General features: G+C 37.4%; 1 protein-coding gene across 1 annotated transcript in view; it reads right to left on the reverse strand.

The window, feature by feature from the left end:
* The window catches only part of sti (sticky), a 252,717-nt gene that overhangs the window by 95,581 nt on the left and 139,141 nt on the right, over positions 1-17,995 (reverse strand). Inside the window, exons 19-22 of the mRNA XM_068230935.1 lie at positions 16,972-17,131; positions 10,747-10,897; positions 10,549-10,663; positions 1,513-1,673 (exon numbers count right to left, since the gene is read on the reverse strand). Coding sequence (XP_068087036.1) covers positions 1,513-1,673; positions 10,549-10,663; positions 10,747-10,897; positions 16,972-17,131 — 587 coding nt within the window. The remainder of the gene's footprint in view (positions 1-1,512; positions 1,674-10,548; positions 10,664-10,746; positions 10,898-16,971; positions 17,132-17,995) is intronic.

The following is a 17,995-nucleotide window of genomic DNA, read 5'->3' on the forward strand; positions in this document are numbered from 1 at the left end:
CTTTTTACCACTCAACACAATAAATTGAAGGTAAAGTGGTGTACCATTCATAAAAAATACAAACTGCTAGTTGACAGTTGGCATTTTTATTCACCGGCGAGTCTGCCGAAGCTTTACATTAAGGAGTGAGGGTAATTGTTTCCACCTATTCAATACTACAACAGTGTGACGTCATTAATACATCATGTATTTATTAGATTTCAACATTGGGACCAGTTTCGGCATTTGTGTTTGCCATCATCAGCCAAAGGAAAATTGTTACAAGGCTTTATACGAATCAATATTAACATAATTTTAAAATATATGTACATACAAATTGAACCATAGTCTTAAATTATTTTGTAATTTGGTCTACACCACTTGTAGTTTCAAAGTTTTATGGTGTACACCAAATTACAAAATAATTTAAGACTATGGTTCAATTTGTATGTACATATATTTTAAAATTATGTTAATATTGATTTGTATAAAACCTTGTAACAATTTTCCTTTGGCTGATGATGGCAAACACAAATGCCAAACCGGTCCCAACGTTGAAATCTAATAAATACGTGATGTATTAATGACGTCACACTGTTGTAGTATTGAATAGGTGAAAACAATTACCCTCACTCCTTAATGTAAATCTGGATTCAATACGGACTAAAAATGAAGTTTTTGACATTGAACACTGCCAAAGCTTCATGTTCAAGATGGCGGCCGAAGGCGTTCAAATGGCAAGTATAACCTCGCGAGAAATTCAGTGACCAGAAAACAGTGTTTAATTACCCACTGGTCAGAAACCTATGGCTTCAACTAACAATTCATTATACAGTTGTTTTAGGAAGAAAGTGATCTGCTATAATATGTAGGTACTGTAGCTACTTCTATGAGCCGAAGGGCAAAAGAATGTTGTATCTGTTTTTCCGAGTTTTTCACATCTTCCAATAGTCTCCTGTTACTTTGACAGGCTCCAGTAGAGAATTATTGATATCTATTCTCTCGACTTTTTTTCACACAGCCCAGTAGAGAATTATTGATATCTATTCTCTCGACTTTTTCACACATTAAGTGCTCTCCTTTATCTCCTGAAACACTACACACACACAATGTAAAATGTACTAATGTGTGAAGTGATACCATCTCCCTGTTGGATAGTTTTTAGTGGGATATTTGATAGTACGTTTTCCCGCTTAACACGATTTTTTTCGTCGTCCCCTGCAGAAACGTACTAACAAGGTGTCGCTGTATATTTTGAAAAGGTGCAGTTGTAAAAATTCAACACGACAATTGTGGACAATTCCATACTACTTTTTTTTTTTTTTTTGGTTTAGTTCAGTTTTGATTAGCAATATGATTTATTGCAATACTCAACCAAAGAGAGCTTAGAAAATGGAAGAGAATGATATAAATATTTAAAAATAGACAATTTTTTTATTGTTGCACTTTTGAACCAAACCACTGATATGATTTCTTACGCTATTTAATGTACTGTAATAAAAGTATCAATTGCACCATAATATTGTAACTGACCTTGGTAACTTAACATAGCCCTCCATACTGAGAGCAGGTGATGTGTTCTGTTCTTTACCATCCGAAACATTTGAGTCTTGACTGTTGTTATTCCATGTCTGGGAGAAGTGACGTGCAAACCCTGTTGGTAAACCGCAAGTAGTGGGCAACACCAGCGAGCACTGTAACATAGAAATATATATATATATATATAGGAAATAGATTGACACAATGACTTACCATGTATGAACACGTGGATAGACTAGGTAAATATAAAAGGAAGACATGGATCTAAAATTTTCAGCCGCAGCCTTCATCAGTGGAGGATATACCATTATAAAGAAATAAAATATCCTCCAACCATCCTCTTTCAACACTAAACCGAGGGGAAAAAAAAAAATGGAAGAAGTGCAGCCCTTGAAAGAATGAGCGTATTGGAAAGTGTAGGACAGAATAAGAATAAAATAAAAATCCTCTGTACTTTTTCTTTTTGATTCAAAGGCCATAATACATTCATTAACCCCTTAAGCGGGGAGCTCGGTTCACACTAGCTCACTCCCAGGTGGGGAGCGATTTCCCTGATTGAAGAAAATATTTAATTACTTGATTAAAAACAGTCTTAGACTAAAATGAACTATTGAAGGGCCAAAAGAGAAATATTTACTTGAATATAATATATTTCATTGTTGAAAAATTCGATAATTTTTCAATACTTTGTGCAAAAACGTACTAAGTGCTTTCACACTGTGAAATCGAGATTGCTTCTTCCTAACAGCAAAACTCTGGTCTTTGTTTATACAGTAACTTTCACCTGAATATTTTAGGCAGTTTAATATCAATCTCTGCCTGCAAATAAATGTTTCTGCATATGTAAATTGTAGATTTACAAAGTTTACATGTACTTAAAAGATGTACAATTGAATAAATTATAATACTCACGTATTTTTCTGTTATGTTGGTTAACGCTTTCGAGGGATCAAGTTTATATCGCCTACCTACAGTTCATAAGTGACATAAACGGACTCTATTACACTACTATACAGGTAATATTTACAGTATTTACAGTCTTCACAGTGTGATGTCTTTTACAGCTGTTCATTATGATACAAACGAAAGCAGGTCATGTTATATAACCTGTCTCGCCTTCGCATAATTTATATAATTCCATTCCGAAACGTGATCGTTTTCTTGTTATGTAAACTTTCCACCCTAGCCACCCTTTCCATAGGAAGAGGTTGTCATCAATTGACATTTTGCCACCAGGGATGTAAGCTTCCGTAAATGTTGCTAACAGGTGGTCAAATACTGGATTTATCTCGTATATTTTGGGAGGAAGTTGTGCATTATTCACCTCATTGTCAGAGATATGTGAAAAGCTGTGGAGGAAAATCTAATAATAATAATAATAATAATAATAATAATAATAATAATAATAATAATAATAATAATAATAATAATAATAATAATGTTATTGGCTTCACGTCCCACTAACTACTTTTACGGTTTTCGGAGACACTGAGGAGCCGGAATTTAGTCCCGCAAGAGTTCTTTTGCATGCCAGGAAATCTACTGACAAGAGGCCGACGTAGTTGAGCACCTTCAAATACCACCGATCTAAGCCAGAATCGAACCTGCCAAGTTGGGGTCAGGAGGCTGGCCAGGCCACTCAATCTGGCGAGAAAAAATTCTCCTCTGTGTCATCAGTTCATAGAAAGTAGGCGTAGTGAACAAGCGATTGAGAGAAATAGTGTCCTAATTTAAGTTTCTCTACAATCCCCTGCGGGAACAGTATGGCCATAAGAAGCTTTATTTCGTCCTTATTTGTCCGGACATGGTCTTGATCTCGATTCTTTCCTTTTGTCTTACTAAACTGGGATTTATGTGCGATTTCCTGCTCGGCATCGTTGGTCTGTTCAGCTATGTTCTGGCATATCTCGTCATAAGAAAGGAATTACAATATTTCGCTCAGTTTTGTTTTCCCTAAAAACACTCTTTTTACATCACGATGGAAATTTGGATCAAAGCGAGAATTTCTTTGTCCATTTTCAGTATAAGTTGACGAAGAACTTGCAATGGTTGGATTGTAATCAGTATTATCGTCACAACTGTCACTGTCATGATCGCTACTTGAACTGGAATCGAACACGTGTTATCTCTTTTGCGACTGCTGAACATTCACATCAGATACGCCCAAATCCTGTATATTCGAGCTTGCAGTACTTTTTCCAGGTAAATTCCTGTCACTTTCGAATTCCCCTTCGGTAGAATTTACTTCACTAATATCACAATTCTCCCCACTAAATTCCAACATTTTGTTTATCATGACCCGTAAATCGTCTTCCTCTAACAGTGGGGGCCGGTAATTCGTTATAGATATTTTAGCGGAAAAAAATGTAAGAAAAAGGATCGAATAGAACCCTGGTCTCAGCAGTTTGGCCGGAAATCATGAAATGGGACTGTATTACGTATGCGTACGATAATAAAATGCTGTGTAACTCGCGATAAACACACACTCCAGTCGTGAATGATGAACTCAAGACTGGGGATAATAAATCAGGTCACAGTTCTAAAATGTCATCAGAGAAGTCTGTTCCGTGTCATAATCTCTAGAAATCCCTTCTACAGCAATATTATTACGTCCAAGGGACGATTAGGCGATGAGCTAAAGCTTCAGCGCGCAGCTATTAGGCCTTAGGTCGTTCTTGCCCGGACTCAGCTGCGTTCTTTACGTTGCAACTTCTGGATGACACATTTGTATTGGGATAACATAATTGAAAAAATTTACATCAGAGGGCAGACTCATCCAGAATACGCTGCTAAAAAGGAAATAAACCTCTGCAGGCAGGCAACTGAGAAAAAAAATATAATTCGAATCGGCGGATATATCTGCGTTCCCCACCGAACAAGCGACTTGTAGCCGCGGATCTCGCCGCTTCGCCCACCGAAGGGGTTAAGATATGTATCCTTAGGTACAAATGGTAGCAGAAACGAAATATTATTCTATCCTCCACCGACGGAGGCTGCACCGAAAATTTTTGCCCCACGTTTTCTTTTCATGCCTTCTATTTACGCAGTCTTACATGGTAAGTCGCTGCTCTCCATCTGTTCCCTGGACTTATATCAGATATATAACAATATCAAAATATGTTCTGGCATCACCAATGTATTGAAATCTTTAGGCCGCCTGAACATGACTTGATAGTGACACAAGTTGGAGAACTCTTTAGTAATTGGTTGTAGAGTTGGCTAGTGTGCCGGCGCAATCAGCTGTCTCGATGCCTTGACACATCAATGCTTCACTGTTTCGAAGCAGTGAGATTGCTTCGTGTGTTATGTTGCGTGAACAGAAACAAGAGTTGTTCCGTACATGTCAGCTACATCGATTCTTTGAAACAGTGACGATGTTTTATCTTCTCACCTCAATAGAAACATTCCATGTGACATTGCCCAGAAAATGAGCCGATGTTTATATTCCAAACCGCAACTGAAGTTACTAAAAGAACAATGTACTCCGCAATGTAAGGTCTTAGTTTTACACAGAAAAAGGACACTGTTTTCAAAGCAGGGTCATACTATAACAGAAAGACGCTCCCGTTTGTCAAGTGTCAATTTTCGACAATTATATTTTTAAATTTCAATTCGAAATAGATTTTTAAACTGGATTAGGTCAAGTTGTTACTTTGCATATAATACCAACCTTGGATGCTTCTTAGGTTTAATTTCTCATTTTATAATAATTCTAATTAGTTCATTTACTTTATTAACTATCTTAGTATGCTTTTGTAACTAGTTTAGGTTGTTTGTTAATGTATGTAAAATTCTGATTTCTGACACTTCTTGGATTTCATTACTCATGTTATAATTATTCAAGTTAGTTCATTTACTTAGACTAGTATTTTACTATGCTTTTGTAACTGGATTAGGTCAAGTTTTTTATTGTACATAGAATACCTATTCTGAACTGTTCTTAAATTTTATTAATCATTTTATAATTATTGAAATTAGTTACTGCTTTAGTACAACTGTAAAACTGATCCCTTTTATATCATTCTAAGTGCTTAATGAAGAAGCAAAGACAAAATATTACTATATACTATTATTATAATTACTATTATTATTAACATTATTAACTTTATTGGCCACATTGGACCAATTGAGTCTTCCGTACACTTTTTCTTTGAAGGTTATACTGTTTGATTCTTAGCTGCCCAGTACTTCTTCATTCATTCTGATCGCAGTGTTCTTAATTCGTCTGAAAACTCTACTGGCCTTCTGTTGCATCATTTCAGTTGAAAATTTGTGATTCTTAAGAAGGGTGGTAATTTTATTCTTATTCTTTGCATCTGTAATTTTGAGTCCAACTGTTTAGAGATCCTCTTGAATTTCTTTGATCCAATGGCCTCGTGTCTTCTTTCCCAGATTTCTCATCACTCGTTGTCGTAAAATCCTGTTTTCTGGTAATGGTAAGATGTGAAAGAAATAAGAGATTCTTTTCTTCTTCATCGTGCTGGTAACTGGGTCAGTCTCTTGATAGACAGTTTTATTGGGGAGGATTCTTCAGACTCCTTCAACCTGGTACTTTTTATTTTCTGCACTTGTACTATTATACTGTACATCATCTATTTATCATACTGTATCTTGTACATTTGCTCACTAAATATTTTATGAACCTCGTATTTTATCGTTATAAAAACGTCGGTGAACTGAACTTAGCCATGAAGCATTGTTCATGTTTCACCATACCATCGCAAAATATTGCTTTTCTTGTAGTCCGTGACAGAAGTGTGCCATGCGTCGACACACTGCTTCACTGTGCCATGGAAAGACACTGTCCAATTACTGCATATAGGAACACTTTCTCTTGCAGTCCGAGGAGGAAGTGCGCCATGTGTCGACAGTACTTCACTATGCCATCACGAGACACTGTCCAGGTACCGCTTGTCTTGCAGTCCGAGGCGGAAGTGTGCAGTGCGTCGACACACTGGTTTGAAGCAATTTGCTGTGCCGTATCGAATGTTTCGAAACAGTCAGCAGAGTCACATTGCCCATCTCTTAATTGGTTGGAGCTATGTCCTGCACATGGAGCAACTGAAAATAGTGAAAGTTTCGTGCTACCTGCTCAAATGCAGGAACTTTCTCAGTACAGTGCAGAGCAAATAAAAACATTTTTCACTGTATTATATATATCTAGTGCGTAAAAAATGTAAATAAGTAGGAAATAACATAACACATAGTTATTTCAATTTCTCCTACTGTTCAGTAGCCTAATGTATGTTACGCTTTCTGTTGCTTCAAGACATTTTGAGCATTCTTTTAGTTTAGTTTCATTCAGTTCCCTTCTCTTATTTAATAATAATAACAATAATAATAATAATAATAATAATAATAATAATAATAATAATAATAATAATCCATATTATGAGTACAGACCAACTGTTGAGCTTGAAAATAAATGGTTCAAGCTGTACTGACCTTGATCTTTGCAGACAAACAGGACCAGAAGATCAAACTGGTGGGATATTGTCCTTATTGACAAACAGCTAAGAAGACTAATTTTCTGGATGTAACAGTCCCTTCAGATCATAATGTCCACCAGGTCTATGTCCAGAAGATTGAAAGGTACATTGACCTCACAGCAGAAGTTAGAAAACTATGGGAAATGGACATATAATCAGCGTCAACTCAAGTCCTAAGTGGTCCCTTTAATGTAAGACCGGTCGTCAACTCAAGAACTGATGAAAATAACCTTCCGCGTGTGTGTACTTCCCGTCTATCCCCTTTTTAATCTACAAGAAAAGCCATATTTTGCGATGGCGTGGTGAATGTGGAAGGTAATGTAAGCGGCATTTATATAAGGTATACAGTGGAACCTCGATTATCCGTTCCCGGAACCTATGTTTTCCTGGATCATGCGTTCAAATTACGTGGTCTCGCGAGCATCGTAATTAAATCACGTTGTAAAAATCTCACATTATCCGTTCCTCGAAGACACGATTTCCCGTATCAACCCTCCACAAATTTCAATCCCAACAACGCAAAATCCTCGATCAAGCATTTTTCAATAAACTGCAACTCACAAAAGGACAACTATGGCATATTTATGAATCTTGGAGTTAACGTCCCGTCATTGCAGTAATTAGAGTAAATACTGTACTGGAAAAGCGATCGACAGTGAACTTGCATTAGGGACCATTTCAGCATCGAATTCGGGTGGTATTGTTTAGAGAATCTCGGAAATTATAAAGCAGAGAGTAAGGGGATACAGAGCATTGTGACAGCTCTACTTGAAGACGGAACGAGTTTCGTCAAATGTTCGCACTTATAAAACATCCACATTATGTCCAGGGTTAGACGTTTATATTTTTCGAACCAGAGACCAAATTACAATGGAAGATTAAGAAAAGAAGGGATTTTGCCATCATGATGTGCGCTTTTGTATCTAATGTGCTTTATTTTATTAGATGAGAAAATTAAGAACTACTTGTGGTCAATTTTCGTTTGGCTTGACGTTATTAGATTTTTCGAAGAGTTTGGCTAATCAAAGTTGCTCAACTGAAAGAAGTTTTCACGGGAAATTGACGAAGTTTCCCTTGTAAATCTGAATATAAAGTATAGAGATTTTGAGCTCGCGAACCGGTAATTAATGTCTGATGCCGGTTTCATGGTTGAACTTGCCTGCCTCTCATCCGGAGGGCCTGGGTTTGATTCCCTGCCAGGTCAGGCATTTTTACTTGGATGTAAGGGCTGGTTCCAGGTCCACTCAGCCTGCGTGATTACCTTTAACTGAGGAGTTATCTAACGGAGAGATAGCGACCCCGGTCTAGAGAGCCACCAGGAATAACGGCCGAGAGGATTCATCACACTGACCATGCGTCACCTCTGCAGGCCTTCGGGCTGAGCAGCGGTCGCTTGGCAGGCAAAGGCCCATTGGGGCTGTAGTTTGGTTTAGTTTAGGAGTGTTGTAAGATTATAATTATACATATTTCATTTTTGTGATGTTTAGCCAAATTGCTGATGGCTTTCATTCATTCCCGGATTTTCCGTTTTCCCGTGTTGTACGTTTTATTTTAATGGTCCCTCCAAAAATGGAGAATCGAGGTTCCACTGTATAGCATCAAAAGGACTGCTTAGTACGAGTCGACTCTGAGTTTAGCAACAGTGAGGCCTTCAGTCATTTCCGCCACAAGATTTGTGGACAATAAGCTGCAACAACACCTACAGGATACGGGTATCGCCTATACGCTTCACCAAATGCAGAACGTTGTCCTCCTCAACAACAGCCGCATGACAAGAACCTTTCTATCACAGCAGTAAAGATCGGAACAACTTGATCACAGTCCATCTCCTGATCGGTGAACTGCCACAGCGAGTGAAATGCGAAAATAATAATGAGTAATAATATTAATAATAAAAATTATCTTTTGTTTGTATTACCATAAATATTAATAATAATTAACTTTTATTTGTATTACCATAATGACAACTATTCAAATAAAGAATTACATATCTGTTGTTTTCGGCTTCTTTTGTCACTTCATGGTTTTCCTGTTCTATTCTTTCCTTGGCCATCCTCAGATCTAGTCAAATAGCTCAGAATCTTTTTCAATTTCTTCCACACATTTGAGGTTCACAATTTGCTCTTTCATATTGGAGTGCCAACCATGAGATAGCAAAAATAATGCAACTGTGCAGCTGACTTGTTTTGCAAACAGAGTAACAACCTGAATGCAACAGTTTGGTGACTGATTACTAACCAGTTACATTTGGAACAAGCCGTGTGCAGTGCCCCATTCTATTACTTGAAAACAAGTTTGCATACAATTCTCATGTAATGTGTTGCTAACTCTCATTACTAACCAGTTGAGCCAAGTACGGAGGATCTTAACGTGACAATATTTTACACAGTAAATTTTCCATGTAACAAATTATTAGGGACTATGGATTGTCTGTAAAAGTGGAAGTCTAATAAACTGCAAATCTTAAAAATTGTATTAACAATAAAAGACTTTTAGTGGTAATAATGTATTTTGATGGCAGCAATTTTATATACATATCATTTTATAGTGGATTTGTCTTGAATAAAGCATTGACCAAACGAGTGGCTGCACAGTTTGGGTCATGTAGCTGTCAGCTTGCATTTGGGAGTTTGAACCCCACTGCTGTCGGCAGCCCTGAAGATGGTTTTCTGTGGTTTCCCAGTTTCATGCTAGGCAACCTATTTAAATTTTTTCTTTTTTTTTTTAATATTTAGGGCAAGTACCAGAGAGTTCCCTTTACTCATCTGCTTCTGAGAAATGCCGATCACATGTCATCATCATCATCATCATCATCATCATCATCATCAATGTCCCACTCCAGTAGCCCGGGTGTGGTTTTCAGTAATCTCATAGTTTAGAATTTGACAGCCTGGGTCACCTTTATCGATATCTAGCCATTACTCAATATCATTTGCACTGCAATCATCACCAGCCTGCTTCAGATTCTGGTTAATTTCCGTTCGATCTGTAATTATTTGTTGAATGACATCCTTTGAATCGAGAGTTTAATGTATTATAAATTATAAAATGACTAATTAGTCAGAAGAAGAATGGCACTATAGGAGTAGCCAGGAGGTCAAATCTACAATATTTCCCTTTTTTTTTTTTCTTTTTTTTGCTAGGGGCTTTACGTCGCACCGACACAGATAGGTCTTATGGCGACGATGGGATAGGAAAGGCCTAGGAGTTGGAAGGAAGCGGCCGTGGCCTTAATTAAGGTACAGCCCCAGCATTTGCCTGGTGTGAAAATGGGAAACCACGGAAAACCATCTTCAGGGCTGCCGATAGTGGGATTCGAACCTACTATCTCCCGGATGCAAGCTCACAGCCGCGCGCCTCTACGCGCACGGCCAACTCGCCCGGTAATATTTCCCTTCTCCCTCACTCTTTGTGAAGGTAAGTACACAATATATAAGAAGCTACCGTTCTAGTTCCAGGAAACACAGCTCAGAGAACATACAGTACAAGAGGATCCCAAGCACCCCACACAAACACATGAAAGGCTTACAAAAAGCATTACCTTGGGATGTGCAGTGACTTGACACTCCTGACACACAGCAGCCTGACGTCCAAAGTGGATGCTATCCAAACACACAGCACACTTCGTGGCACGCATGCAGAGCTTGGGTTCAAACCTAGAAGATAAGACTAAGTTACAGTCCTACTGAAAAGAACATATGACTGGTCATAGTTTAGCCATGATAAGCATACACTGTACCTGTGAGGGATATTGTGATGCATACGCTGGAGGGATGGCTGGCGCTCAAAAGTTCCAGACCGCTGCGATTCTGGAGACTGTACAATTTGCGAGATGACATTCCGAGAATTGGGTGTTACAGGAGCAGTTACCAAAGAATTATCAGATTTTTCTGCAGAAGAAAAAATAATGTAATTCAAAAAATGTAATAGAAAATATAATTCATTCTGAAATAAAATTAAAAATACACATAGTGGAAAAAAAAATTATTGAGCCAAGGTCTTGAGATTGTTACATATACATGTGTAACATTCTATCAGAAAACCTGTCCTATTATGGTTTTAGTAATACAGTGCGGCACACAAAATGTCATACACAAGAAATATACAACATATTTCATATAACATGGTATTAAAATACTGACGGAAGTGTGCATGCTGGATAGTATGAAGAACGTGATCAATATATCAACTTTCTCAGTATAAAACTGTGCAAACCTACATGTTTGTGTCCACTCTACGACACATGACCTCACTCGGCCCTCTGAAAACATTCACAACGGCCGCTTGCAATTCCAGGATATTTTTTTGTTTCCTGGCGGTAGATTCATCATAATCATTTTACGGTTTGAGTTTCCTGGGTACTGTTGGCGAGCTTCTTCCACTCTGTCTTATTGAGATACGTTCTGTTAATGACATCCTCCAGTGTCCTTCCCCGATCTGCAAAGTCCATCTTTCCAATGTCCATCAAGTGGGTTTTTCATCTTCCCACGATCTGTTTTCCTGCCACAGGTCTCTCCAAGTTAACATAAGCTGTCCTTGTTGCCTCCATCCTCAATACATGCCCAAACCACCTCAATCTGAACATGCTGACCCAATCTAACAATGATGTCTCAATGTCAGCTTCCTTTCTAACCATGTCATTCCTTTACTTGTCCAGTTTTATTATTTGAATTGTGGACCTCAGGAACTTTATGTCAAATGCCTGCAACCTTGACGAGTCCTTAGTGAGAGTGCAGGTTTCGATACCACAGGTTAAGCTGTTATGAAGTACTGATTGAACATCATCAGCGGTAGACTGTCTCTTTCAAACATCCCCACAGGAAGACAACTCAGGGATTAACAATGGGGTTATGTGGTGGCCACACTGAACTGCCCTGAAAATATTTGGGATACTGATGGGACGTTACATGGGGCCCAAAATGTTCATGCAGGAAGTCCAGAACAACATTAGATGTGTGGAAGAGCTCCATCTTGCATGAATTATTGTGTCTATTAATAGTCGTGTTGCCAAGAGTTGTAAAGGGAGCTGTTTTGCAACATGTCCATTTAATGCAAACTGTTGAGTGGGTCACTGAAATCGAATGGTCCATTAATTCTATGGCTAGAAATTGCAACCCCTCCAGCTGCTCCACCCACCTGCCATGACTTTCAACCCCGTGCACAATATTAGGTGATTCTCTCACCCAAAACCGTGCATTCTGTTTGTTCACAGCACTGTTGAGGTAAACATATGTTGTGCAGCACAGGATCACCTTCTGCAATAGCTCATGCAACAAACTGTTACGCGGGCCGATCACGTATCTGTTAAGTGCAAGTTACATTAATCTGTTTTGTTGCTGAGGTGGTACGCCTCCAGCACAACACAACCTATTACCACACGTTTTTCTATGTTACCTTGTCAAAGAGCTGATAGCTGCCAAAATACACACACCTGAGTAAAATGCTTTATTGATCATCACCATCATCATCCTAAACCATCTCCAGTTTCGCGGGTGTGGTATATGAGCCTCCTCCATCTCATCCTGTCCTTGTACCATTCTTCCTCCACCAACTTGTCCCAATCATGACCTCTTAGCAGTACATCGCTCTTAACTAAATCTATCCATTTCCTTCGTGTCCTTCCCACGGGTCGTCTTCCTTCTACCTTTCTGTCAAATTCCTTCCTTGTAGTTCTGTTTATTGGCATCCTCTTCATGTGACCAAACCATTTCAGTCTTGATATATGAATCTTATTGAGGAGAGAATCATCTACTCCTACTTCTTCTCTAATTTTCTCATTCCTAATCTTGTCTTTCCTGGTTTTCTGGATCATAGTGCATAGGAATTTCATTTCAGCTGCCTGAAGTTTGGAATTATCTCTATTGGTCAGTGTTGTGGTTTCGAGACTGTATGTAAGAATTGGTGTATAATAGGACTTGTACAATGTCATTTTTGTTTTCATGGGTATTTGCTCATCCCACAGCAGGTGTCTTACCTGGTGGTAAAATTGTGTTGCCTTATTGATTCGATTGTTAACCTCATGTTTTGCTAGGTTGTCATTTGATATAACGCTACCCAAGTATTTGAAAACTGGAACGCTGTCCAGTTGAGCTTCATTTAACATGACTATTGGTTCTGCTCCTTCCCCATACACTTTCATCACCACCGTCTTGGTCTTGCTGATGATGTTTAAACCATATTTCTTAAACTCCTCATTCCAGCTTTGTATTCTCTCTCCCAATTCCTCTTCTGAGTCACTCCAGATCGCAACATCATCTGCAAATGTGAAGGCTTTGATATCTCCATGTTCTTTCCTTTTAATAGATTTCATTACTACATCCATTACAATAATAAATAGAAGTGGTGACAATGAGCTGCCCTGCTGCACTCCTCTCTTTGTTTCAAACCAGTCCGACAAACCACATCCTACTTGAATACAGCTTCTGTTCCCACTATACAACATTTTCACTTTGTCTATGAAGCTGTCTTGCACTTGAAGTTCTTTCATGCATTGCCAAATTCTTTCCCTTGGTACACTATCGTATGCTTCTCAATGTCCAAAAATATTAGAAATAAAGGCTTGTTCTTCTCCCAGTATTTTTCCATTAGCATCCTAATTGATATCCTATTGATAACTTCAGTAAATATTGGAGAATGTCCTCTTCAGAAGGTAATTAGATGCTTGGAGTGTAAGTAGCTTATAAATGACTACTTCATTGCAAATCCAATCCTATCCCAGGAGGTACCCGTTAAAAAAAGCTAATGAAGTAATGTTTCTAATTAACATTCAAATACAGTAGAACCCCTATTTAACATTTTGACCGAGACCTGATTTTTAAAACTTTAAATGATGGTTTACCGTAAATCAAGGTTTCAGTAGAAAGCACACGTTTTCCAGAGATCTTTGCCTGTATTAACATAAAATGTACCATCATACATTATTTACACAGTGACAGCAATAAAACAAGGAGATATCTACCCCACACACTGTTGTGTAGTTATGGTTTGTGATTTATTTTGACAGATTTTTGTTGGTGAATGCAAAACCGCTTTAGTTTAAGGTTGTTCATATGATGTTATACATAATTTTCCATAAAAGTCGGGAAAGATACCAAATTCGCACAAAAACTCATTAAAATTGGTATGAAACAGCAATTGGTTTGCTTAAACATTTTCGCAGATGTTTTCCAAGCAACAGCTTACTCATTAGCATGCATTTTCTAATTCCAATAATATGAACATGCATATTCAGTTACATTCTTAAAAATTGTAATAGCATCACTCCAGAGGCTTGTGGCAAACATTTCCATTTTCTTACTTCAAACGGCGTCACCTAACCCAGGTTTACCACGCACGTATTATGAAAACATATAACAAGCTCCCTCTAAAATAATAACATTTTCACTATAAATTTACACGGGGACAGCCTTTCTGAAATTCAACAAGACGCGAAAGTACATAACCTAACCTCTGAAATGAGTCATGTACACCGCTGTATCTTGAGAAGGACAAGTATCACGTTCTTATTTTATTTCAGTACATAGTATTAAAATTAAACAATCGTTTACCTCAGCCCTTATTTCTACGGTGTTAACAACTGCTGGCATTGCACTTATTGCAAAAACATATTATCCTGATGTTTGTTTACCAAGTCGGAGTTGTTAGGAGATATCAGGCTCGCTCAAGATCGACTCGCTCGTGCATAGCGAGGAATCAATATGGAAGATGATCGATCGCATTCAATATGAACGCTGGAGTAGAGTCATATACTGTATGTGGCTAGTGTGTATGAATATTGATAGCGGATAAAAACACGCCCGAATTTGTCCATAATAACGAATGAATCAGTAAAAGGGTTCTCACAGTAACCGAAGGATATATTGATATAGGAATGTTCGAAGGTTATAACAACATTAAAACAGGGGTTCTCTTCTGCTACAGCAGACGCGGTCGGATGTGCATCTGAGTTCGACATCCCACTTTAGCCCTAAGTGCCCACGCTGTAAATTCTTCTTCTGCCTTGAATCCTCCTTAGCAACATTATGACGTCTTTTCATAGGTTTTTGATGTCCCATAACCAAAACTAATAGAAATAAATATTTGAGAATTTAAAATTTCCTTAACACTAACTGCAGGTTCTGCCCTATTGTGAATTACGATGAATTGAATATAAAATTGCATTGCTCTTATGGAATAATTTTCGGGACTGGAAATTTCTTCCATTAAATGCGGGTTTACGTTAAATCAAGCTCACACAAAATCAGGGTTAAACTGTAATTCTCCTGTATGCTTATCTATAATTATCATCATCATCATCATCATCAATGTCCTACTCCAGCCGCCCAGGTGTGGTTAACAAGCCTCCTCCACTCTTTTCTGTCCTTCCACTTTTCCTGCTCCATTACTTCTGCCACATCCAATCCAGCTTTTCTAATGTCCTTCCAAATCTGATCCATACACATTGCTCTCGGTTTTCCAACTGGTCCCTTTCCCTTAACTTCTCTTCCCAATTCCCTTCTTGCTACCCATTCCATTCCCATTCTTTTTACATGTTCGAACCATCTCAGTCTTGCTTTCTGTATTTTCCGTACTAACGGTTCTATATTTAGCTGTTCTCTGATTTTAATATTTTGAATTCTATCTTGCTTTCTGTATTTTCTGTACTAACGGTTCTATATTTAGCTGTTCTCTGATTTTAATATTTTGAATTCTATCTCTTCTTGTCTTTTTAACTGATGTTCTTAAAAATTTCATTTATACTGTTTGAATTTACTATCTTGTCTCTTATTAGTTACCAGCGTTTCTAGTCCTTATGTTACAATTGGTATGAAATACTGTTTATATAACGTTAATTTCGTTCTCTTTGGTACTTTTTAATCCCACAAAAAAGCTCTCTAACTTAATGATAAAATGTTGTACCTTTACTTAGTCTGTTATTAATTTCAGGGTTGATTTAATTACTTCCATTAATAGTGCTACCGAGATATGTAAACTGTTCTACATTCTCTAACCGTTCTCCGTCTATGTTCAATTGGCTTCTCCTTTTCTCTTTTCCACAGTGCATGACTAGTTTTCTTTTTACTAATTACCATTCCAAACTCCTTCAGATTTTCATTCCAAATGTCCAGTCTCCTTTGTATTTCCTTTTCTCCCTTTCCCCAAATCACCACATCATCTGCAATTACCAAAGCATTCACTTCATCACTACTGATACTCTGTTGTACATGTTTTATGATTTCATCCATCGATATAATAAACAATAATGGTGACAGTGCACTTCCTTGCTTGAGACTTTTTTGTATATAATGTTTCAGAGTCACCACTCCCCACTTGCACACTGCTTTTACTCTCATGATGCTTATCTATATTCTATATATTTGAGTACACTGTAAACTCCTGATTATCTGTGTGTAGATGATCCACAGAAGTTGGAACATTTAAAAAAAAAAAAAAAAAAAAAAAAAAAAAATCAAGTGCAATAACAATAAGGTTAGTTTTTAAAACTTATGCCACAAAATTTCGGTCAGGTAATTTTTACACGGGACAGTTTTCAGCATAGCCAAGTAATGAAATTATGTAGATGTTTAAGTAAATTATGTAAATATTAAACTGTCTACTAAATAGCTGAACTAATTTTTGTCATGCAACACCTATCCCATTTCTTTCCACAGTTTCATTCATTTATTTGACTATAAAGAAAGATCTTCATTGGGCTAATCACATAAACTGGATTGTAAACAAAGGTTACAGGAAATTATGTAGATGGTTATGTAAATTGTGTAAATATTAAACTGTCTACTAAACAGATGAACTATTTTTTGTCATACAACACCTCTTCCACTTCTTTCCACAGTTTCATTCATTTATTTGATTATAGAGAAAGATCTTCATTGGGGTAATCAAATAAACTGGATTGTAAATAAAGGTTACAGATCTCTTCATACGATAAGGATATTTAAGGGTTGTAGTGAATTATGAGACATACCTTCTTTAACAGACATGAGTTGAGCCCTGTTCAGTTGGTCAGTCAGCAGTTTCACCTTGTTTCGTTCTCTTGCTAGAAGAACCTCCAACTCACGAGTGCCTGTTGGACCAGGAGCAATGTTCTCCTTCTGACGGCTGCCAAATAACTTATCTGTGAAAGTCTAAAGAAAAACGAGAATGACATCAGTACCGGTATTGCTTCTCCAGATATTGGCTTGGAGAAATGGGATTCCACAAGGCCATCATGATTTCACTCCATCTAATATCATCTACCAGCTCTAATAATGTCAACCCTGATGATGACTACATACAAAAAAACAGTGAATTTAAGGGGTTAAATATACAAATGTGGTTGTGGTGGTAGTGGTGGTGGCAGCGGTGGTAGAGGTTGTTTAAAGGAATGACATGAATGACTACTGTAAGATGATAATGAACATAAAAAGAAAATAGTACATACAAAAAAATAGTGAATTTATGAAAAGGCACTGATATAGAAATGAAACCAGTTATTCAGAAACCAGACTTCTCTGCACTTCTGCTTTTTGAGATATTGAACGAAATATATTTATATGGTTCAAAATGGAATGAAACAGATTCAGACTATTCTCAGTTCTTAATTAGATGATGATGTATCTTGACCTTTCAGTATGCCTCCCTAAGGAACTTATGTTCCTTGGATATAAGCCCCAAAACTAAATGGAAAAGTCCACTTTCTATACATATCAAAATTTTGCTGATAAAATTTAACTTTGGCTTACCTATTACAGCATTTTTTAACTTTATTTCTCTAGGACACTCTTGCATACTGTTAGACTGAAACAGTTATTGTAGAACTTCCAAAAAGAATTGTGCAAGAAAAATACATTTGAGATCTAAATCAAAATAATGGTGTATGTATCCATTTATTTTCATAGTAACTAATTATTTCAAACGCTGATTCTATGGAACACTCATCGATTTTATAACAACAGACCGAGAATGGGGAAGATACATCACGAATAGGAAGATAATCCCCAGTGAAAGTA

This window comes from Anabrus simplex, chromosome X, assembly GCF_040414725.1.
Source record: "Anabrus simplex isolate iqAnaSimp1 chromosome X, ASM4041472v1, whole genome shotgun sequence".
In the NCBI taxonomy this organism is placed as follows: domain Eukaryota; kingdom Metazoa; phylum Arthropoda; class Insecta; order Orthoptera; family Tettigoniidae; genus Anabrus; species Anabrus simplex.